This window comes from Ochotona curzoniae, unplaced genomic scaffold, assembly GCF_017591425.1.
Source record: "Ochotona curzoniae isolate NIBS_2020 unplaced genomic scaffold, NIBS_Ocur_1.0 contig_1, whole genome shotgun sequence".
Lineage (NCBI taxonomy): Eukaryota > Metazoa > Chordata > Mammalia > Lagomorpha > Ochotonidae > Ochotona > Ochotona curzoniae.
Genome location: NW_024464918.1, coordinates 7,443,646 through 7,463,974, shown reverse-complemented (window position 1 = coordinate 7,463,974; position 20,329 = coordinate 7,443,646). Strand labels below are relative to the sequence as shown.

Sequence of the window (20,329 nt, the reverse complement as noted above, 5' to 3'; positions counted from 1 at the left end):
GATCGGGTCCTATTTAGTTCATTCAGTTTCCTTTAGCCCTTGGAACTTCCTTCCAGACCCCCACAACAGAGAAATAGCAAGAAGGTCATATTTTTTTCCCCTTACGTTTAGTAGTGGCACAAAGCCACAGACATGTTGACTGTTGGCGCTGGCTCTTAACGTAGCATATGCAGGTTATCCAGCAAGCATTGAGTATCAGTGAGACAGTTATAAAGTTTGACAGTTTGTAAGACTAGGCAGTTTTACTTGTTTGAACAGTGTCAGAATTCAAAAATAATTGTAAATTGCTATGTGTAACAGAGAAATATGGAATACATTCTGTCATGTTCCAAACAAAACTGTTTTGGAAACCTATTCTCAAGTGAGCTTATGAGAAAAACAAAATTTAGCATGTTTTTAAAAATGTATTTAAGATATAGAAAAGTTTAAAATATAACAAATATATAATTCAAATACATTAAATATATTTAAAGTATACACATGTATGTATGCAAAAATACAGCAGTCCTTTGCAGGAAATCCAAAAATTTCAGAAAAGTGCTTGAAGAAATTAGATCTGGTCCATAATGCCAACCCAGTCTCTTTGTTTTTCTCAAATAAGTAAATATTTTTAAATTGGAATTTTGTTTTTGCATTCTTTCTGATGTTATAGGAGATCTACCATGAATTATATCACATACACAAATATTGTTAATGTTCTAAGTACATATATGCCTTAAATGTCTTGATATTTAAAAGTGATTTTGATTAATCAAAATTATAACATATATATAGTTATTGAAAACTAATTTAAGGATAGTGTACACATTGCAATAAAATTACTTTAAAATGGTGTCATTTTTATCATCTTTGTATGCTATTTTAAAAATTTATCTCAGGTATTTTTATAAATACTTGACTACTTGTTCTATATTCACTTTCCAATGAGTTTTCTGCTTCGTTACATTTTTTTCTAAAAAGTCAAATGTCTTCAGTTACACATTCTGAATATTTTTGGGGCACATAAAACTTCTGCTTATTATTTTGTTTTACGTTAACAAGTTTTAATTTAGTTTATTTACATGTTAATGTGTTCTTATAATTTTCTCCCAGCAATTTAAAAATTGATACTGTAATGCCATTAGTCTTTTTAATCTATTTAGGACTGTGTGTATGTGTGCAATGTGAATGACAGAGAGGATATATTTTTCCCAAATAGTTCACATGTTTGTAGATTTTTAAATTGTATTATATGACACATCTTTTATTCAGTAAGATCTATTTCAGATCTTTCTGCTCCGTATAATGTGCTTGTATAAATTTTTCGGCAGTGTTATTTCACTGTCTCATTACGGTAATTTCTGTTCGTTTTATTGCGGTACAGGGAGGTTCCCCCCCCCTTTTTTTTGTTTGTTTAAAATATCTTGCTTAAGTATTCACCTTGATTACTCATTTATATTCATGAGTTTTTCTGGGACTGGAGGGGGAGGGAGAAGAAAAGTCAAAAAATACTGCTATGCCTTAACAACAGTTTTTCTTTATAATTGAGGCTTTGATTTGAGAGGATTTCATTTTCTTTCAGTAAAAATTATTCCTTCTGAAATCGTCAGTTTGTGACTTAAATCCGTTTCTCTTGGGTTTATCTTAATCAGGAATCCTTAGTCTCGTTTAAGCTGCATTTTTTTTTTCTAGAATTCCATTTCTCATGTCTTATATATTGGTATGTAGTCATGCCCCACAGACAGTGTGTTTCTGTTAAATACATGCTCATTGCAGTAGCTTAGTAAGGACTAAGTTATGTCTGTTTAAATTGTATGTATTTATTTTACTGTCAGTGTGACAGAGAGAAAGAGAGAGATGGACACACACAGAGAGCAAAGTCTCGTCTGCTGGTCCATGTCCCAGTCTCTACACTAACGTTAGCAGGGAACCAGCCATCACCACGTCCTGCAAGGATCTGCATCAACAGAAAGTAGAAGTCAGGAGCCAGAGCTGGAAATTGAACCATGCACTCTGATGTGAGATGTGAACTTGTTAGGCTAAATCCCTTCTGCACGCCTGTTTGAACCCTAGGTGTACCAAGTAAAATGTTAATGTTACATCTTTGGTCTTTCTGTGTCTGCTTGTCCACAGTAAATACCCTGAGCAGGCTAAAGAGGCTGTATCAGCTTGCTTTCCAAGATCAGAATTTTTTTAAAGATTTAACTAAAAAAATTTATTATGAAAATCTGGTTTCCTTTGTGTATAAATTTGAGGAACATTATCTTTTTAATAGCCTTTTCTTTATACTTTATAATATCTGTGATAATACTAAAAACCGAGGAGTTCTTATTTAAGCCTTGTTAGATTTGTTTATATCTGTCTTCTCCCAAATATAATCAACAACATAAACATTTATTATTTTTTTGGAAGCAGGAAGAAGGTTATTTGGTTTGATGGGTTGTGTTTTGTTATGAGATAAATGTAATACTGATTATGAAACACTGAAACTTACATTGAATATTCAAATCGGGCAGGTATTATTCCAGTAATTTAAATTTCCAGGGAGAGTGGTTTAGGTGTAGAATAATAATAATAATAAAAAGACAAATCTCAGATCTTAAAAGATAGTTCTGTCAGCATTTCACTTGCCACTTATTTAATCATTAGTAGTAATAGTGGTTGCCATAGGCAGTGTTATACAATCATCGTGTATTGTAGCTCTGTGACATTTTGCAAATAAATTAAACTGTGTGTAAATCAGTCTTTATCGTTCAAATAGGGACAGGATCTAGCAGGAGGTGATGAATAGCAGAAACATGCAAGTCAAACCTTTAACCCTTCATCTACATGGATTAACCCTGCAAAGAGTGATGGTGGAATTATTTAAGTTATAAGAAAGAATAAGAAAGAATAACAGGACGTAACGTCTGCTTAGTAGAACCTTAATAGTGGTGCAATAAGAAGTAACAATTTCATAATGCCTTGCAATTGATGTGGCTTTTTGTTTGTTTATTTGCTTGGTTTGGTTTGTGCTCCATGAAGAAAGTAAGCATACAAATAAATTAATTGGAAAAAAACGCAAACTACCATGTGGGAGCTGAAATCAAGGGCAAGGGGCACAGGGAATTTGTCCACATTGCAAGGTCTGGCAACTCAGAATAAGAACGCATATTTGCCCCTTTCTGTAAGAACTTTACCCGTGTTCTGCTTGGATCACAGTCTGAGGGAACCAATGAAAATGTTAGCCAATTTCACCTCCACGTGCTTGCTGAGTTAGGCTTCTCCTCTGGTACCCCATTTATGGTCGGTGATGATGGTGATTTTAAAAGCTTTCCAAAGGTCTAAGTGCCTTTGTGTTGTGTTGACATCTGACTCATCCATGGGTCAGCATCCTGCAGTTGTGACTGGAGCAACGTTTTATCCTCTTGGAGGCAAGGTCCCAGCTCAGCAAGAACAACACAGAAATGTGGGTAAACCCCTTTATTACTCTAAGTCTAGACTACTGTAATTCTCCATTTGTGGATCTTCTCAGCTGTGTTATTTATAGCATGCAACTTAAGTGTAAGAAGGCGGCCTAGATTCTTTCTGGCATTTTGTCACCTCAGCATATTTAGAGCCATCAATTCAGTCGTTGTATTGGTTACCCATAAAATTGCACATTGATTGGGAAGTAGTTTTACTTGCACAAATGGTGTGCCAGAGATATGGTTCCATTTGAACTGTCTCTTGATTTTTTTTTTCCTATCATCAATCCCTGATTATGTCTAAAGAATTAAATTTGCAAGCTTTTGAAATATGTTGCCTACTTAAGGTGGGTAGATTCAAAGTTGAGCTGCCTAGTTTTAATTTGGATCATATTTTTTTTTGTAAATTAACTGCTCTTATCAATATCATTCATACTCTTTATAGATTAGAAAAATATAAATTTCTGTTTCTGTGTCTTATGGCTTGATTATTATGCTCATTCCTTTGGGAAAAGTAAGTTCAAATATTTTTCCATGTCTGTACTGTCACAAGTTTCAGACAGCATATTTATTTAGGAACCAATGTATGCAATTGATGGCCATGTGATCTTTTGCTATGTCTCAGACCCTTGGTTTTAATAACTGCATGGTTTTTTTCATATTATGGAATGTGTGATTTATGTAATACATTCAACAGTTTTTCCTTAAATAAACAGCTATCAAACGCTTACTCCTTCGTGCCATACTACCATGACTTGTGAAGCAAGAGTGACAAATAAGGGTGGACACAGTTATCCTTTCTGCCCCATGCCCCCAGTATTAATTCTCATTGTTAGACTCTGAAGCTAGTTTGTGTACACACACACACACCCACACACACACACATATTGTGAGGTCTTAAGTGCAGAATCAGAATATTTGATCTTATTCCCCCAGTTCATGCATGCGAAGTATACAAGTGTTGTTCCAAAGGAGCCACAGCCTTGAAGAAACTTTTGTTCTATCCTCTTTTATAGATTTCCTAGTCATGAACCCCAGATGAATCATTTCTTGTGGAGTAGATTCTCTTTTTTTTGTGCCCTATAGAATAATATTTTATATGAACTGCATTTGGAGGCTGTAAGCCCCCAGGGACATTTTAGCTCACTTTAGCCATCAGCCTATCTTAAGACCATGTGATTCTGGATGGTGTCCGTTGCCCTAAGCTTCTGCCTGTCTGTGAAGTCTGGTGTCAGTTAAGTCTATAAGGATGTATCCTCATCCTCACTCAAAATTCTGAGTTAGCCGCTAAGTGATAATACTGTATTCTTTGGCTGTGTCTTCCCTGTTAATACAAATACTCATGAAATTGGCAAGGGTATTTCTGGCTGTAGTTCTTTTTCCTAGATGGGTTCTAGAGACAACCACCATTTTAGAAATTTGCTTTGCTTTTCACAGGCATTCCTGGCCTGGTTCCTTGTGTTACTGGGCTAGTTGAGATTTTCTCCTCTTTTACTTACATGACATGATCATGTTGGTGGCACAAAGTGCTGGTATTATCATGTAGATGCCACTTGGTGAGAGCCACAAATACATGTAGACATGGCAGAGGTACATGTCTTTGCTGAAATGTGACTTTTCTTATTTTTGCCTGCACTTCGCTGTACATGCTGTGAGCTGCATGTTCCCCGCTTGAAGAAAGGAAGATTTTATAAAATTAAAACCATTTAAAAATATACAGTAGTTAAGAAGAACTCAGATTCCATAAATCTGCTAGTGGCTTGAAAATCTGGCTTGATGCATCCACTACTAAAATTAGAATATATTAAGCTCGTACCATACAATGGTAGGTGCCAGCTTTCTGTTTCCTTCTGTCTTTAGCCAGGCATGATAGAAGTTGTATTTCCCATTGATAGATAACATCAGACTTTGCACCTAAATGCAAAATGTGAGATGCCAATTTGACAGAGCACATGGTATTTTATTTTAATCTTTAAAATGCCTAATCTATAAAAATATAATACTTAAGTCTTATCCACATGGGAGTGTAGTAACAGAATATGGCTCTAGAAATCTGGAGTGTCTTGAAAGCATTCTCTTTCTTGCAGATATTTGAAATTAGTTTCCATCAAGACATTCGGTTTTAAAATAATGTTTATATCCAGCTGTCCTTCTCTACAAAATGTGATTTCCATGTGTTTCATTTAATATAAATTACAATGTTTTAATTTATTAAGATGAATATGTTTAGAACCCAGAATCAGAACTGAATGCTCTTAAAGTAATTGCCATCTTGTGATATGCTCCAGTATTTATTTTTTATTGGGTCAGGTAGTGGGGAAAGAATTGTGCATTTCATTGTTTTTTCATGTAGAAGGAATGAACCTTGCCTGTCTTTGATCAGATGTTATTCTCAATGACTCAGAGAAAAAAAATCTGATCACTTCACCTATGTAACACCGTTTCGATAGACCAAAGCCCTTGCAATTTTACTTACAAATACAGATTAGGAAGTGAAAGGTTGATTGTTGCTGACAGTTTGAGATGTATTATGTTTGTTCTGACCCTAGCTCAAATGAAAATAGAATGATTCCCAACCTTGGATTGGTCCCGAAACTAAAATTATTCATTTGAAACTGCCAAGACCGATCAGTGCAAGATCGTGAAGCTCTTTTGGAGTCCTTCATTTAGAAAAAAATATCCATTTCAAGGATTTAAGATAATCATCTGACCTTATTATCAGATAAATCTTTTTTTACATGGACAGCTCCTATTTCTGAAGATAACCTCTTACTTATCAAAGAAAAGGAGAGAAAAGCTACTTAAAGACAAAGCACTCAGAAGAGAAATCAGTGAAACAGAATCAAAAGGCTACAATAAAATTTAACTTCTGTCTGAATCATTTTAAAAAATGATTTATTTACTTTAAAGTCAAATTTGTAGACAACAGGGAAAGACAAGGGAAGATCCTCTCTCTGCTGCTTCCTTTTCAGAATGTCCATCACAGCCAGGGCTAGACAAGGTTGACATCAGGAGCTAGCAACCCCAGCCAAGACCTGCATAGCTGCAGGGAACACACACTTGGGCCGTCTTCTTCTGCTTTGCCATGTCATTAGTAGGACGCTGGTTTAGACTCAGAGTAGTCAAGAAAAGAACGGATGCCTATATGAGATGCCAGAATCGCAGGCTGCAGCCTTACTTTCTATGCCACATCACCAGCCCTATGAATCTTTTAGAATCCAAGGAAATCTCCAGCCTAAAGCTTACTTTTGATTGTGAGGTAAACTGAGAACCAGGGAGTGAAAATTATTTATTCAACAAATTTAGGTCATGAGGAGATGAAACGGAATGATTCCATGGCTAGGTTTTTGGACATGAAATCTAACACCACCAAGATTCATAGCAAATAGATTGGTTCTGAAGCAAAAGGATATTTTACAAAGGAATCACTTTCTCAAAATTTACCGATCCTCAAACATTGGTGAAATATTATATTACTGTTCTCATTACAGAGAATAAACAGAGAACCATCATTTAGAAATTTATTCTTTCGTTGATTAGTATTCTTATAGCAATTTCAGACTTATTTGTGTCTGAAAAGGGATGCTTCTAATATTGAAAGATGACATATAAAGCAACTGCTGATTTGGGCTTTGAACTCCAGATCTAGGGTTCATAGAGTGTTTGTGCTTAGTGTTTGTAATGTACAAATAGATCCTTGTTTAAATCCTCGGCAGGAGCGGCCTTGTGTAAAGCTTTATCCACTCTGTCTCCCTTCACTCTCCTCAATTCCAGAAAAAAAAAAAAAGGAAAAGAAAGAACAACTGCATTGCAGGCCTTAGGCCTGGGAATTGGTAGGAACTCAGAATGATTATTTGATTTAAATGTAATTTCAGTGTGTAAATGTTCTCACATCTACCTAAGGATATTGTTAATACAAGCTAAACCTCCCTACTCCCACTCAGTTTTCCTCTTCTGATTTGAATTTTTTCTTTGAGTGTCCTTTGCCCTGGGTTCCCCTGGCTGCTTCTGTGTGGTAATAAGCTTTGTGCTATGTGAGTCAGCAGCTAGTAGAGATGATAGAAGACTGTTAACACCAGTTGAAAGTGCAAGTGTTGTTCCAGGCAGTCTACTTTCATTAACTTACCTACATCTCAGCAATTATGATCGGTGACCATTGCATTTCATTTGTGCAAGAGGAAATGGGGACCCTGGAAGCCCAAGTCATCTCTGTGGTGGCCCGCAACTGGAAAGTGGGAGTTTTGTCTTTGATACATCATCATAATGGACTACTTCCTGGGAAAATTTAACTACAGTTTCCGCCCCAAATTTTCTTGGATGAATTTCCATTGAGTCCATTGATCTACTGTCTGTTGTTCCATCTGTAAATTTTCTTTTGCTGAAGAGAGCAAGGAAAAGAGCTCAGCAACATCATGAGTAATCCCTTCTTGCCTCAAGGACTCTTATGTTAATGTTTGCAGGAGGAGGCCCACCATTTGGGCTAAGCAGTCAGTTCGCCTTCAGAAAGAAACAGTCTCTGATGGAGTCCTGAGAAGATAATAAGAGACTGGCATAGAGTGTTGCCTTTCCAAATCCAGCTTTTCAAAGGAAAAGCTCATAGTTTCATCCTCCATTTTCAACCCACTTGAAATTACAAGTTTTCTTCTGGCAGAAATAATGAATTTGGAATGGATATTGTGGGTGCATCCAATGTATATTTGAGATACCCATTGGATACTGGGAATGATTCAATTATGTGGAACATGTAAAATAGGTGTTTGATATCATGGAGATAGAGGCAAACAAGAGAGCAACATAGGTAATTAGAAGTAGTGGTATTGCAATGCTGCTAATATACATAGAAGCATGTTATTGTAATTAGCATATTTGTTACTTTTTTGCTTTATTCTACTATAGTATCACTCCCAGGATTATACATCAGAGCCATATTACCATATTTCTCTCTGTATTTCAGGTTAAATATCCTTTTATCTGAAATACTTGGGACCAGAGTGTTGACTTCATGTATTTTTAGATTTTTGGAATATGTGGGTCCCAAATCTAAACATGCCATTCACTTGCATTTCTTTTATGCCTCAAGCATACATGCATAGCTGGAAGTTGACTTTATACGATATTTTCAGTATGCCTGCATTTTGATTGAGACCTATCATGTAGAGTCTAGTTTGCCATTTTCCACTTGCAGTATCACTCTGAGGCTCCAACACTTTTGGATTGGGAACATTTGGGATTTTTGAGTTAGAATGTTCAACCAATATAATGTTGAAATCTCTCTTCCAGTGTACTTACCCTTTATCTGATAATAATATATACATAGTGTGTTCCCATTGCTCCCATTCTGCTGTGCACCTGCTGTCCTATATATTCCACTCCCCATTCTTTACTGTCTGGCATATTGTAAGTCAACAGGCAGTGTTGACTGAAAGGATGAGTGAATGAACAAACCTGCGAATAACAGAATACAACAAGATCACACCCACATTTCTTGAGTGTCAGTACATTCATCCCTTGTGCAGTCAGAGAAATTGTTTCATGAGCGATCAGGAAAACATGAAGGAGAGAAGGGAAACTGGCACATGGAAATCATATGTGGGCCACTGTCTGTTAACTTTCCCTTTTTATTTTATATACCAGGAGAGCAGATTGATATTGCATTTTAATTGTGTATATTAGAGGAAGGCATATGGTTACATTTCTTGTTTACCTTCTATAACATGAAATTTGTCATTTTATTCCCAAAATAAAGAATTAGGAGAAGAGTGCCTGCTTTTTTACACAAGTTCAATTCCCTTCCATGCAAAAGTCTCGAGAGATGCGTAGCGAGGAGGCGCCAGGATGGTGCTGGCACCATTTTCCTATTGCCATGGTGATCTCCAGTCTCCTGAAATCTCCAGGGGGACTATGATATTTTAAAAGCAACTTGAATTTTGGTAATTAAAAAGCCTGGAAGGAATACTCTTTCTGCATTTTGCCAATGTGGATAAATATGGATCACAAACAATATCTATGGGGAAGTGATATTACTTACTACACTTCATTTAGTGGATAACCCCACGATGTAAGTTTAAAAGCTAAATCAAAGTTCTGCAAGGGGCTACTATTATGGATCTCAGTGCATGTTTAATCCCAGCTTTCCTACAAATAGCTCTTCCCTTTCCTGGAATCCCTGGCATTAGCATTTAGAGTTGAGAGTATGATCATCAGAGTATTTTCATGTTGAGAGCAATGTGTAATATATGTAAATGTTCGTGGTTATCAAAGTAAAGGGGGAAAAAAGTGATTCTCTGAGACGGGAAATTAAGCTAGACAAGCATGATTCGTATCGCAGGTTAATCATGCCCTTCCCCATGCTGGAAATTCTTACATTAAGAGTTCTTTTGAACTTCATTGGTGCAACTGCTCTCTCCCAGAAAAGGCTGAAAGATGAAAGGGTTTTGTTTCACTTGAGAAGCTACATGAAAAAATGAGACCTTCATTTGAGCTATGAAATGAACACTGGGATGAAATGAACATGGAAGCAAATATTAAAGGGCAGAAATGCATAGGAGGGAAACCCAGATAAATGGACCAGGATTGTTTTCTTGTATCTAGCTGTTCATCGATGACTTGGTGTAGAGCATGCTTTTTGAGAACTAGCCATAGGTTTGAGGTGGGCCTTGTGGTTTTGGTGCCAGGTGCCAGGATAGTAAATGTTCAAGGGTGAGAGACAGTGGTCGTAGGGGAGCAGAACTCTTTAATTAGGAACTTGATGTATAATCATAGCTTCTCAATTTGCAGATGAGCATTTTAATTGAATTTTTTTTTATCTCAAAACCACTTACAACCTAATGTGTTGGAGTTAAAAATAAACTATATAACTTTCAAGCACTCGCTCTCCTATATAATTCAGATCTGATTATCTGTGATCATTTTCACCAACTGCAAGTTAGACATTTCCTGTCGATCGGCTTGATTCCCCCCTGCAAACACTACCAGAAAGCATGCTTTGGTGGCTGCCATGGCAAACATAGAAATCTATTTTGTGTTTTATACTCCTCTGAGTAGGAGCTGTTACCATGTTGCTCATAATCTCATTTAATGCCATTTTTAGTTGCTGTGACCCAAAATAGAATAAGCATATGGTTTTGTAGACATTTATTTGTTTGATTCATTTTGTTTTGTTTAGCACAGAGGTTTAGTGATTTTCTTTTTTAAAGTTACTGAAATTTGTTTTTGATTAGTGAAACGACTTTATAGTAGGTGATAGATCACTTTCCAGATATAAAAAGCTTACTGAGGTGACTTGGAATTATGTTAAGTGCGTCATTATTTCATTTTCATTTATATTACACACAGACCCTAGCAAAGAAAATCCTCCCAAGGTTGTTGCATTGTACAACTATGCTAATGTTAAGACTGAGTTGATGATTTTTTTTCTCTGTATTTTCTGTTTTTTAGTATGTTCCCATACTTTGCATTTTAATGTATATTTTTAACCTAATATAAGTTCTTTCCTTTAGCAAGATGTTCTTGAGTTAAAACAGGGTATTGATTTGGACTAGAAGGTAGTGATCATGTCTTTATAGAATATGTATTACGTGTGTGTGTATGTGTGTTGCTTTTTCATGCTGGATTATTTTTTTTAATCACAGTTCTGAAAAGAAATCTACATTGGTTATAGAGAATTTTAGCTCCCCCCGCCACTGTGATGTAGTTTTTCTTTTCCTGAAAATAGCTCCACAAATGTCATAAATTAGGCTGCAGATTTTACCTTATTATGCTTCCTCCTACAAAAAATATGCAGGAAAGTGATTATATGTGGTGTTCATCTCAGGGCTGATGAGTTGGTTATAATTATCAAGGCAGACATAATGAGATGAAAACAACTCTTTCTCAAGGGCCTCTGAGGAGTTTTCAGTCACTATCATAACCCTGTCACGCTGGGTTAACTGTTTTCTGCCCAAGTAGATGTCAACACAATTAATTTCACAGTTTCCTCAACTGATAGAGTTAGGGTTCATTTGCTCATCTGGGCAAAAAGATCAGCACTTGTTAAGGGTGGTATTGATTTCTGAGATCTTTGTGGGCAGATGAAATGTAGCCATTTCTGTTTATATTCAACAAAACATCACTCTTCATCCTTTTGCTTAGATGACATCACCATTTGGTATTTGTGCTGCCATCAAGTCAATCAACAAATACTTATCAATAAGTGCCAGCTTCATGCAAGACCACTTCTCAGACTCTGAGGTTATAGAAAGAGGGAAGCAGAAACTCACTGCTCTTGTGAAATTTTTAATTCATATGGGAACAACAGGATTATTAAATGATTACACTGATAAATGTAATCAACAGAAAAAAATTTAGATAATTTGCATGGTACTAGTAACTCATCTTTTACCCCTACTATAAAAAAATGCTTGCTGTGAAAGAGCATTAATAAATAGCACTTTGCACCAAGGATTTCTAAAGTCACATTTTCTGGGCAGTACACATTTTATTCTAGTTAGCTCTTGAGAACTTGAAATGTGATCAGTGTGATGAAGAAATTGAATTTTTAATTTTCTTTAATTTTTAATTTACATTTTAATTTAAGTTACTAGACATGGCTGGAACTGCCACATTGGGCAGTTTTATCATAGTATTAATTGTATTTATTTTATATTTGAAAATATTTGCTTTTATTCTTTCGTAGTGTAGGTTAAAAATGTGACCAGGTCTATATACACAAGTTGAATATACCACTTTTTCTATGAGCTGAAAAGAGTACTTCCAAAGAGCAAGACGACCCATGAGGGAATGGCTGTATTTTTGCATATTTGATAAGAAATGATGAAATAATGTCCTTGATTTTTGTGTGTGAGTGGATTACAAATTGATCTTTGATTTATGTCTCGAATTCTGTACCTGGTTAGGATATTTTTGAAGTCCCATTTCTTATTTGATATTGTTGCTCTATGAATCACTGAAATGATATATTAATTTGGTTGATTAATATTATTCATTACCATAAATCTTCTCATTTAACTTGTGCAACTGCTTAGTAAAAATTGCAAACACATTTTCCCCTAGAGTTGTATTTGATGTCATTGCAGAGCACCCTATTCCTCATTGTCTTCTGGAATATGTGTATTGCTTAGTGATGGGAACCGAAGCAGAATAAATGTGAGTGTGGTAAAGGATGGGGAGAAGGAAAGGAAGAGGCTAGGTAGCGAAGGGAGAAGGAAGGAGAAATCAAGGGGCACAGTTAGGTCAGCACATCCCAGAGAAGGTTGTCTTTGTTGCAGAAAATGTGGAAGTCCTGGACCGTAAACAGCACTGTGATCTATAGAAGGATCTTTCTGATCCTTGAAATTGTCAGCCTCCATTTCTCTAGCCATTTCATCTCCAGATTCTTTTTCCTAGCAGTGTTCTGGAATTAAGAATAATCAAGTGTTTTTAGACCCCACATTCCTCAGCTGCTTCTTGTTTGTTTCTCATTCTAGTTTTGCCAAAAAAAGGAAAGATGAGCCAAACAATTTTCTGCTCCTTGCCTTTTGCAGTCGGTATCCAGAACCTTTTAACTGTCTGCCTCATGTGAAACCCACTGCTGGCCATCTGTAACACAGAGCAATGACGTGTGTTTGTCACCTCTCCACACAGAGTTCACGCCTTCATATTGTCTCACCATCTGTATTTTTTATTGATGAGGGCAGAGCAAAGAAAGAAATATTTCTCTATCAATTTCTGCTGAAGATTGAGTGTTCTGGGTCATGGTTTAGGTCAAGTAAGCTTTGAGAGAAGGTGGGAGGGGAAGGGTACATGTTGTTGAAAACATTTCAGAAAACTTACTCAACTCCATTGAAAAGGACACTACCTAAACTACTCATGAATGCATTTAAAGCCATAGGATTCCACGAGTTGTTTCTGTTGATAAGGAATTGGATGTGTGATGTGCACATCTTGGTCTTCTAAATTCTGAGAATACTGAGAATGACAGAGGAGACCAAAAATGAGTATATCAACAATGGACAAAGTAAAAGTTCAGCAAGACAGCATCCATAAAATAAATACATACAGGGTGCACGCAATAATGCCTATCATGAGGTGGATTTCCTTAAAGTAGAAGGTCATAGAGGTCACCTCAAGAACAGGGAGGTTTGAATCGATCCTTGGGTGTAAGAGGGGCCTGCCCTGGGAAGAGCTAGGCTTAGGTTCTACAGGGAACATCAACAATAAGCATGGTAATGTGAGAATGTCTCTCATATTTCTAGCTTCTCAGATTTAGCAGAATCCAAAGAGAGTCTTGAGTGAATCAGTCACAAAAAGAATGGTATGACAGAAGGTTGAAGTTAGGAGACAGAAAATTCTTTAAAGCATTTCTGAATATCATAGGTTCTGGTGGATCAACAGGAATAAACAGGTTGGACTTCCGGGAGCATTGCTGACTCTTACTAATCAGAAATGTTGTGGGAGAGACAGGGCACATCTGTATTCTAAGCATTAGTGAGGACAGAACCCTTGCATGTTGAAGAAGGAACCAGAATATCACAATGTGAAAATAAACAAAGAAATGTTATGGGGTGTTTTATTATCCTTGAAGGCCCTTCCTGTTTAACTAATCTGGGGTGTTACATAGCACAGATTTGTTTCAAAGTATTTTGCAGGAATGACATGTGACGTTTCCCATCTTTTATACAGCTCTCTACTATAGCAGAACACATGTAAGTGGGATTTTTGATTAAGGTGAAATAGAATACTAACCTTATTTTTGATTGTCTTGACAAATGTGAAAGAATAAAGGTAAATGACAATAAAAGCAAAAAAAGAAATAGGAAATAGACAGCAAGATCTGTGATGCATTTACTACTAACATAATATTAGGCACACAATCTCAACTCAAGAAATATTTTTGAAGCGTGGTGTATGATAGAGGCAGAAACTGAGTTTGTTCTCTACAATTACAGCAGTAAATGGGTCTATACCCTCACTCGTAGCCAGGAAATGTAAACCAAATCGTGGCTAGTTAGTGAATTACAATTCCTTTGGCAAAAGAAAGCTGTGGAGTGTTTTTTATTCCTTTCTTTACATTATAAACCAATACCAGAGATTACTATTGACATATATAATCGTTATGTTATTGACATATATATGTTATTGACATATATTATCGCTATGTTTTGGGTGGGTTTTTCACTGTAACTTTCTTATGAACTCAAAATGAAGTAGGCTTTGATATCCATAAGTAATGGATTAGGGATTCTGTAAGGTTCCTCATCTGAAACTACCATACTATTTTCCCTGCCTGAGAAATGGTAAGTCCTTTAGAATATGTTCCTGACACCTGGAGTGCCAGAAAGGGAAGACACTTCAGTGTGCTCATTCAAACTGTCATCACTGGACATGTGCAGTGAACCAAGTCTTCTGGCAGATGTCAAGGCTAGGCCCAAGCTTCTTCTAAACTGCATACTATGAGAGGGATATGATGTAGAACTAGTAAGTGTCATAAAGTGATGAACCACCATGAATGAAGTCTATTAGGGCTTCAAAGGGGGGAGGCAGGCTGAATTTGACTGGAGAAAGAGTTTTTAGAGCTGAACCTTGAAAAATCTTGCAAGTGTGACCAGCAAGATGATGTCCCAGAGGGAAGCAGTTTGTTTGTAGACTTAAGAGACATGAGATGAGATGTGTTCCTTGAACTGCAATTAATGACAAGGTCATCCCTTGTCATTGTAGTGAGAGATGAAATCTGAGATGCTGTCCTGGCTAGATCGTGCATATGCTCCTCAAGTGCACCAACCCCTTTCCACTTTATGCTGCTGACCACGGTCATTAATGGCTCTTAAGGAGAACATTATGAATCTATGTTCATTTTTTTTTCATTTTTAAAAGACCCTTTTGAGAAGCGGGTACATGGAAATAGTCATAATCATTCGTCATTTAACATTAAGAACCTATTATAAATTCAACTTTCACCTACATGCTTGATATACAGATATGAACAAGGAAGAAACATTCATTGTGGAGCATACTGTACCCTCAAGGAAACTGGGTAAATTAAGTCATATTATCATAAAAGAGCCAGTGAGTAAGTACTTATCTGTTAGTGCTCCCTGTAAATATGGCCTTCCATCCCCATTGAAAAAAGTTCTCCTGGAGTCATTGCCAGTGAGCATTATTAAGACACTTCTATGGCCACTTGAAGATCATGTTTGGAAAACTTTTCTCTATTTTGACTAGGCATGATATCACACATTGCTTAATATTTTCATCAAATCCATTGCAGCAAAAATTTTTACCACATGTACCTGTATACATATTTGGCACAACCATACACTTCACTGGGTTTGCATCTGATCAGGTAGCAGGTCTTTGTGCTGCCATTCTTCATATTATGCATCCTGGAGGATCTTTATTGTCCCTTAAGCTGATTCCTGATTGGGAATAAATATCAGGATTATGAGGGGCTATTTTAAAAATATTCAAATTTAGCTATCACCCGAGAAATTCTGATTAGCATCAGGACACAAGCAATCTTGTAGTGTTAAAAGCTTCCCATTCACCCGCTTGGAAAGGCACTAATTCTATCTCTTGTAACACAACCAAGGTATAGTCAGTAATACCTCAAGACCCAGTCCTACCCATTCCCATTACATCACGTGCACCTGCATCTGTGCATCCTGCCTTTTATCTTGCCCTGAGACATCTGTGCTGGCACACCTTTAATCTGGACAGGTTTGGCAGGAGAAGAACTTTGATCTATATATGTACTAGTCATCAGGGGGGCGATGGAACAATGCACGGTAGATTGGGTGGCTTAAAGCAGCTATAGTCACTGGGCTGCTAATAATATGTTCAAGTTCATATGAAGGCCCTCTTCCTGAACAGGATTGCTGCTCATGTTATTCTCAAATGACAAGACTGAGAGCCGGGGTTACTGGTGGATGGATTGGGGATGGGGAGAGTGAGCATAGAGTATGATAATCTGGAAGGAGGTGGATTCCCTCAGGAGGCTCCTCCCCTCACAGCCTCATTTAAATTGACATGACTTCCAGAGCTTCCATCTCTTAGTACCATCACTGTAATGACTAAGACTTCACCATGGAGTTTTGGAAGATCTAACACATCTAGGCCATAAGACTAGAGAGTAATTTTCAACTCTGGTTGTATACTACAGTCACATGGGAACCTTGAGTAAAATATTGGTGCTTATTTCTTGGCTCATGAGAGTTATATCTAATGTTTGCCTACCCTCCTCTTCTATGCTAGTGATGCATTTTCACTTTAAGCCTAGGTTTTCTGATCTGTGCTACGAAGGTGTGTTACTAGCTATAACAAAGATGAGTTGAGATGACAAATAGAAAAGGTGTTAGATACCTCTAAATTATTATAAGAATATTATTTTCCTTTTTTTTAAAGGACTTACTTATTTATCTCTTTATTTGAAAGGCAGAGTTGGGTCCAGTGCTGTAGTACGGCATGATAATACTCTGTGTTGTGGTACCAGCATGACATATGAGTGCCAGTTTGTGTCCCTAATACTCACTTTTAATCCAGCTCACTGCTCATGTCCTCAGAAAACTGGCCCAAGTTCCTGGGCCCCCACACCCATTTTGCAACCTGGAAGAAGTTCCTTGTGCCATCTTTATATTGCTCAACTCTGGCCATTGTGGCCATTTGGGGAGTTGACCAGCTTATGGAAGACCTTATTTCTTCCTCTGTTTCTCTCTGCAAATTCTGCCGTTCAAATAAAAATAAATAAATCTTTAAAATAATGAAATAAAGAGTTACAGAGAGAAGAAGAGACAGAATTTCCGTTAGGGTTCACTCCCTAAATGGCTACAGTGGCTAGAGCTGGGCTGATCTGAGCCCAGGGTCCAGGAGCTTCTTCTGGGCTGCATACATGGGTTCAGGGATCATCATCCACTGAATCCCAAGACCATAACAAAGCAACTGGGTCAGAAATAGTGCAGCCAGAACATGAATCAGTGCCTATATGGGATGCCAGCACCACAAGCAGAAACTTAGCCTATTAAGCTCAGCACCAAACCCCTACTTTCCTCTTAATTAACCCACTTTCTTTCTTTGATGTGCAGCTTCAGATGAAATCAGTATTTTAAACTGTAGCAGAGCCTTTCAGATCTGGGTGTTCTCATGTCCCTCAAGCAATATTACTCTTGTACTTCCCCAGTCAACAGGACAGTCCCACAGGAGGACTTTGCTCATTGGCTGCAAATTCAAATAACCACAGGGTAGAAACAGATTGTGTGAATGAAGGGAAAAAGGATGGACAATAGGGAAAATCATCTGTTCTTTCTTTTAGTGTCTTCAGTCACTTGTGGTTGGTATGTAGTACAGGAAAACATCTCTACTATTGGAAAAGTAGTGGTGCGGACATAATGAAATCCCAAGCAGATGTTGGGCATTCAGGACAGGAAGAATCAGAGTGAATGCCCACTGACAGGGGCAGTTGTTTCTACTCAACCCATCACTGTCGGATTAGCCCATTGCCACTGTTGCCGAGAATCTGAAATCAAAGTTTTAATGTAAAACTTGCTGATACTTCAGTGTCAGTAATTAATCACAGAACATGGGGCATTCAGTATACCAACTTTTGCATACACAATAGGTTTCTAGTTTGGATTTTGCAGGTGTGTCCAATTTGGCCTGCACTCATGGACCAACCCTTTCGACCATACTATACTGTTTCTTTCATCAGCTAAAGCATGATTCCATATCAGACAAATGTATCATTGAGTTGGTACCCAGTTGCCCATTTCTGGCCTACATCCTTACTTCATTTTGCTGATTTTTCTTGCATTCATTTTTTAGAATTATATCCATTCATACCATCTCATTTACTGAACAGATATCTGATAAGGATACAAAACTCAATAAGACATAATCCCTGCCCTGTTTTGCTTCCAGTTTCATCTAAGAAATACACCCAGTGAAATGACTGAGGCCTGGAAGACTATGATGGGAAAATTGGACACTGATATAATCTAATATTATGTCTAACCTTGGGCCTTTTTTGATTAATAAGAGATATTTGATGTCTGAGAGGTCATGACATAACACTAAAAGCCATTCTACCCAATACAGGGTGAATATCTAATATGTGAACATATTATTTGATAGCTATATCTCCACCCAGACACAAAGCCCTCCTGTCTGATAGGTTGACACAGGGCCCTGGCTTTCATATTTGCCATCCTGATTTTAGGCACTCAGTGTTGCCAAGTGGCTCACCATGGGGACTCTTGCTTATTTCAGGCGTCTATCCAAGGCAGTGTCTTCCAAACTCTGACATGGTTATCTGTTAATAGAAGGAAAAACAAGTTGTGAAAGTAGGCCATGTGTATCACCGATAAACATGAAAATTTCATTGGTGAGAGCCCTCCTCTCCTTGCCAAAGTGACCTTGGTTGGCGCAAAGATGACAGAGTACTTCCCTGCCCGGGTCTGACAGCATTGCTATCACAGCACGTTTGACAAATCGTTCACATTAAATCGGGGGGCACTTTCGGCAGCGCCGACGTCCCCTCTCCATCACTCCTGATTACCACACAAACGTCAACCATGGCACCGAGCACATTTGTCAGAGGGAGTAAAAAGCAGTTGTTAGTAAGAGCACTACCTGTCATACTAATGGACTAGAGCTTGTTGCTTTGTGTCTCGAAGGAGCCTACAGATTTGCAAAGAAAAAAAAAAACCTAATTTTTTTGGAGGATTGGCCAGTGTTTCCTGAAAATGCTTTTGTGCCTGGGTATTGAGGGAGCTATTGGAAGCTTGTCAGACAGGACACCTGAATGTCCTCTCTTGCAGGGGGAAAGATAGTTGAATATTTCTAGTGACTGCTCTATAGTGGCTCCTGTGATTTCCTTGCACGCAGACAGACAATACCAGATTTCTCAAGTGAGGAAACTCATATCCTGTAAACTTTAATTAATTTAGTCAAAAGTGAGTAGAATGGTCCTTTGCCTTTCAGCAGTATGTCACCTTCATCTTCAAATGTTATAAAATGATTGGAAGGATGTGAAGAGTGCATTTGTTTCTTTCTGCCTCCATGCCATTGACATATGTGTGCTTGCTTTAAATCACACCTCACATGTTAGTCATAGACTTTGTTTCGTACTCAAGTCTGAAGAACCCTTCCAACTAGACTGGTTGCACACCGCTGTGCCCATTATTAAGTATGGGAAAACTGAGAATCAGAATTGTCAGCATTGCAGAAGGTTCATGCCTTTAAAAAGATTTATCTATTTGTTTGAAAGAGTGACAGGGAAAAAAAGGAGAGATTTTCAATCTGCTCATTTATTTTTCAAATGACAAGGGCATCCCAACTTGACCCAGCCTGAAACCAGAAGCCAGAAAGTTCTCCTACATGAATAACAGAAAATCATATCTTGCAGCCACTATAAACTGCTTTCCAGGCACATGAGCAGGAAATTGGGTTGGAGGCCGAGCAGCCAGAACTGACATTGGAGCTCTGATATAGTATACAAGCGTCCTAATTGACTACTTAACTCACTGCTATACAATACTGGCTTTCAGTCCATGCCTTGTTGACTCAGGCCCATCCTTTCAACAATGTCTGAATTGGCATCTAGAACTTATCACTAGTTTAGACAATTCTCTTTTTTAAGATTTAATTATTTTTATTTGAAAGGCAGATTTACAAAGAGGAGAGACAGAAAGATCTTCCTTCCGTCTGCTGTATTACTCTCCAAATGGTTCCCCAAGTGGCCGCAGCTGTGCTAATCTGAAGCCAGGATCCAGGAGCTTCTCCTAAGTCTCCAATATGGGTGCAGGGTTCCAAGGCTTTGGGCCATTTTCTTTGCTTTCCCAGGCCACAGGCAGGGAGTTAAATGGGGAGTGGACCAGCCAAGACACCCATATGGATGCCGGCACTTGCAGAACCACCACCATGCCAGCCCGTAAACA

The 20,329-nt window shown here is 37.7% G+C and overlaps 1 protein-coding gene across 5 annotated transcripts in view; it reads left to right on the top strand.

Moving 5' to 3' along the window:
• TENM2 (teneurin transmembrane protein 2) overlaps nucleotides 1-20,329 on the top strand; it is an 884,000-nt gene that overhangs the window by 277,727 nt on the left and 585,944 nt on the right. The window contains exon 4 of one of the 5 annotated variants that reach the window (XM_040984225.1): nucleotides 18,976-19,002. The exons of the other annotated variants lie outside the window; for them this stretch is intronic. Within the exon in view, the coding sequence (XP_040840159.1) occupies nucleotides 18,976-19,002 (27 nt within the window). The remainder of the gene's footprint in view (nucleotides 1-18,975; nucleotides 19,003-20,329) is intronic. 5 annotated transcript variants of the gene reach the window in all.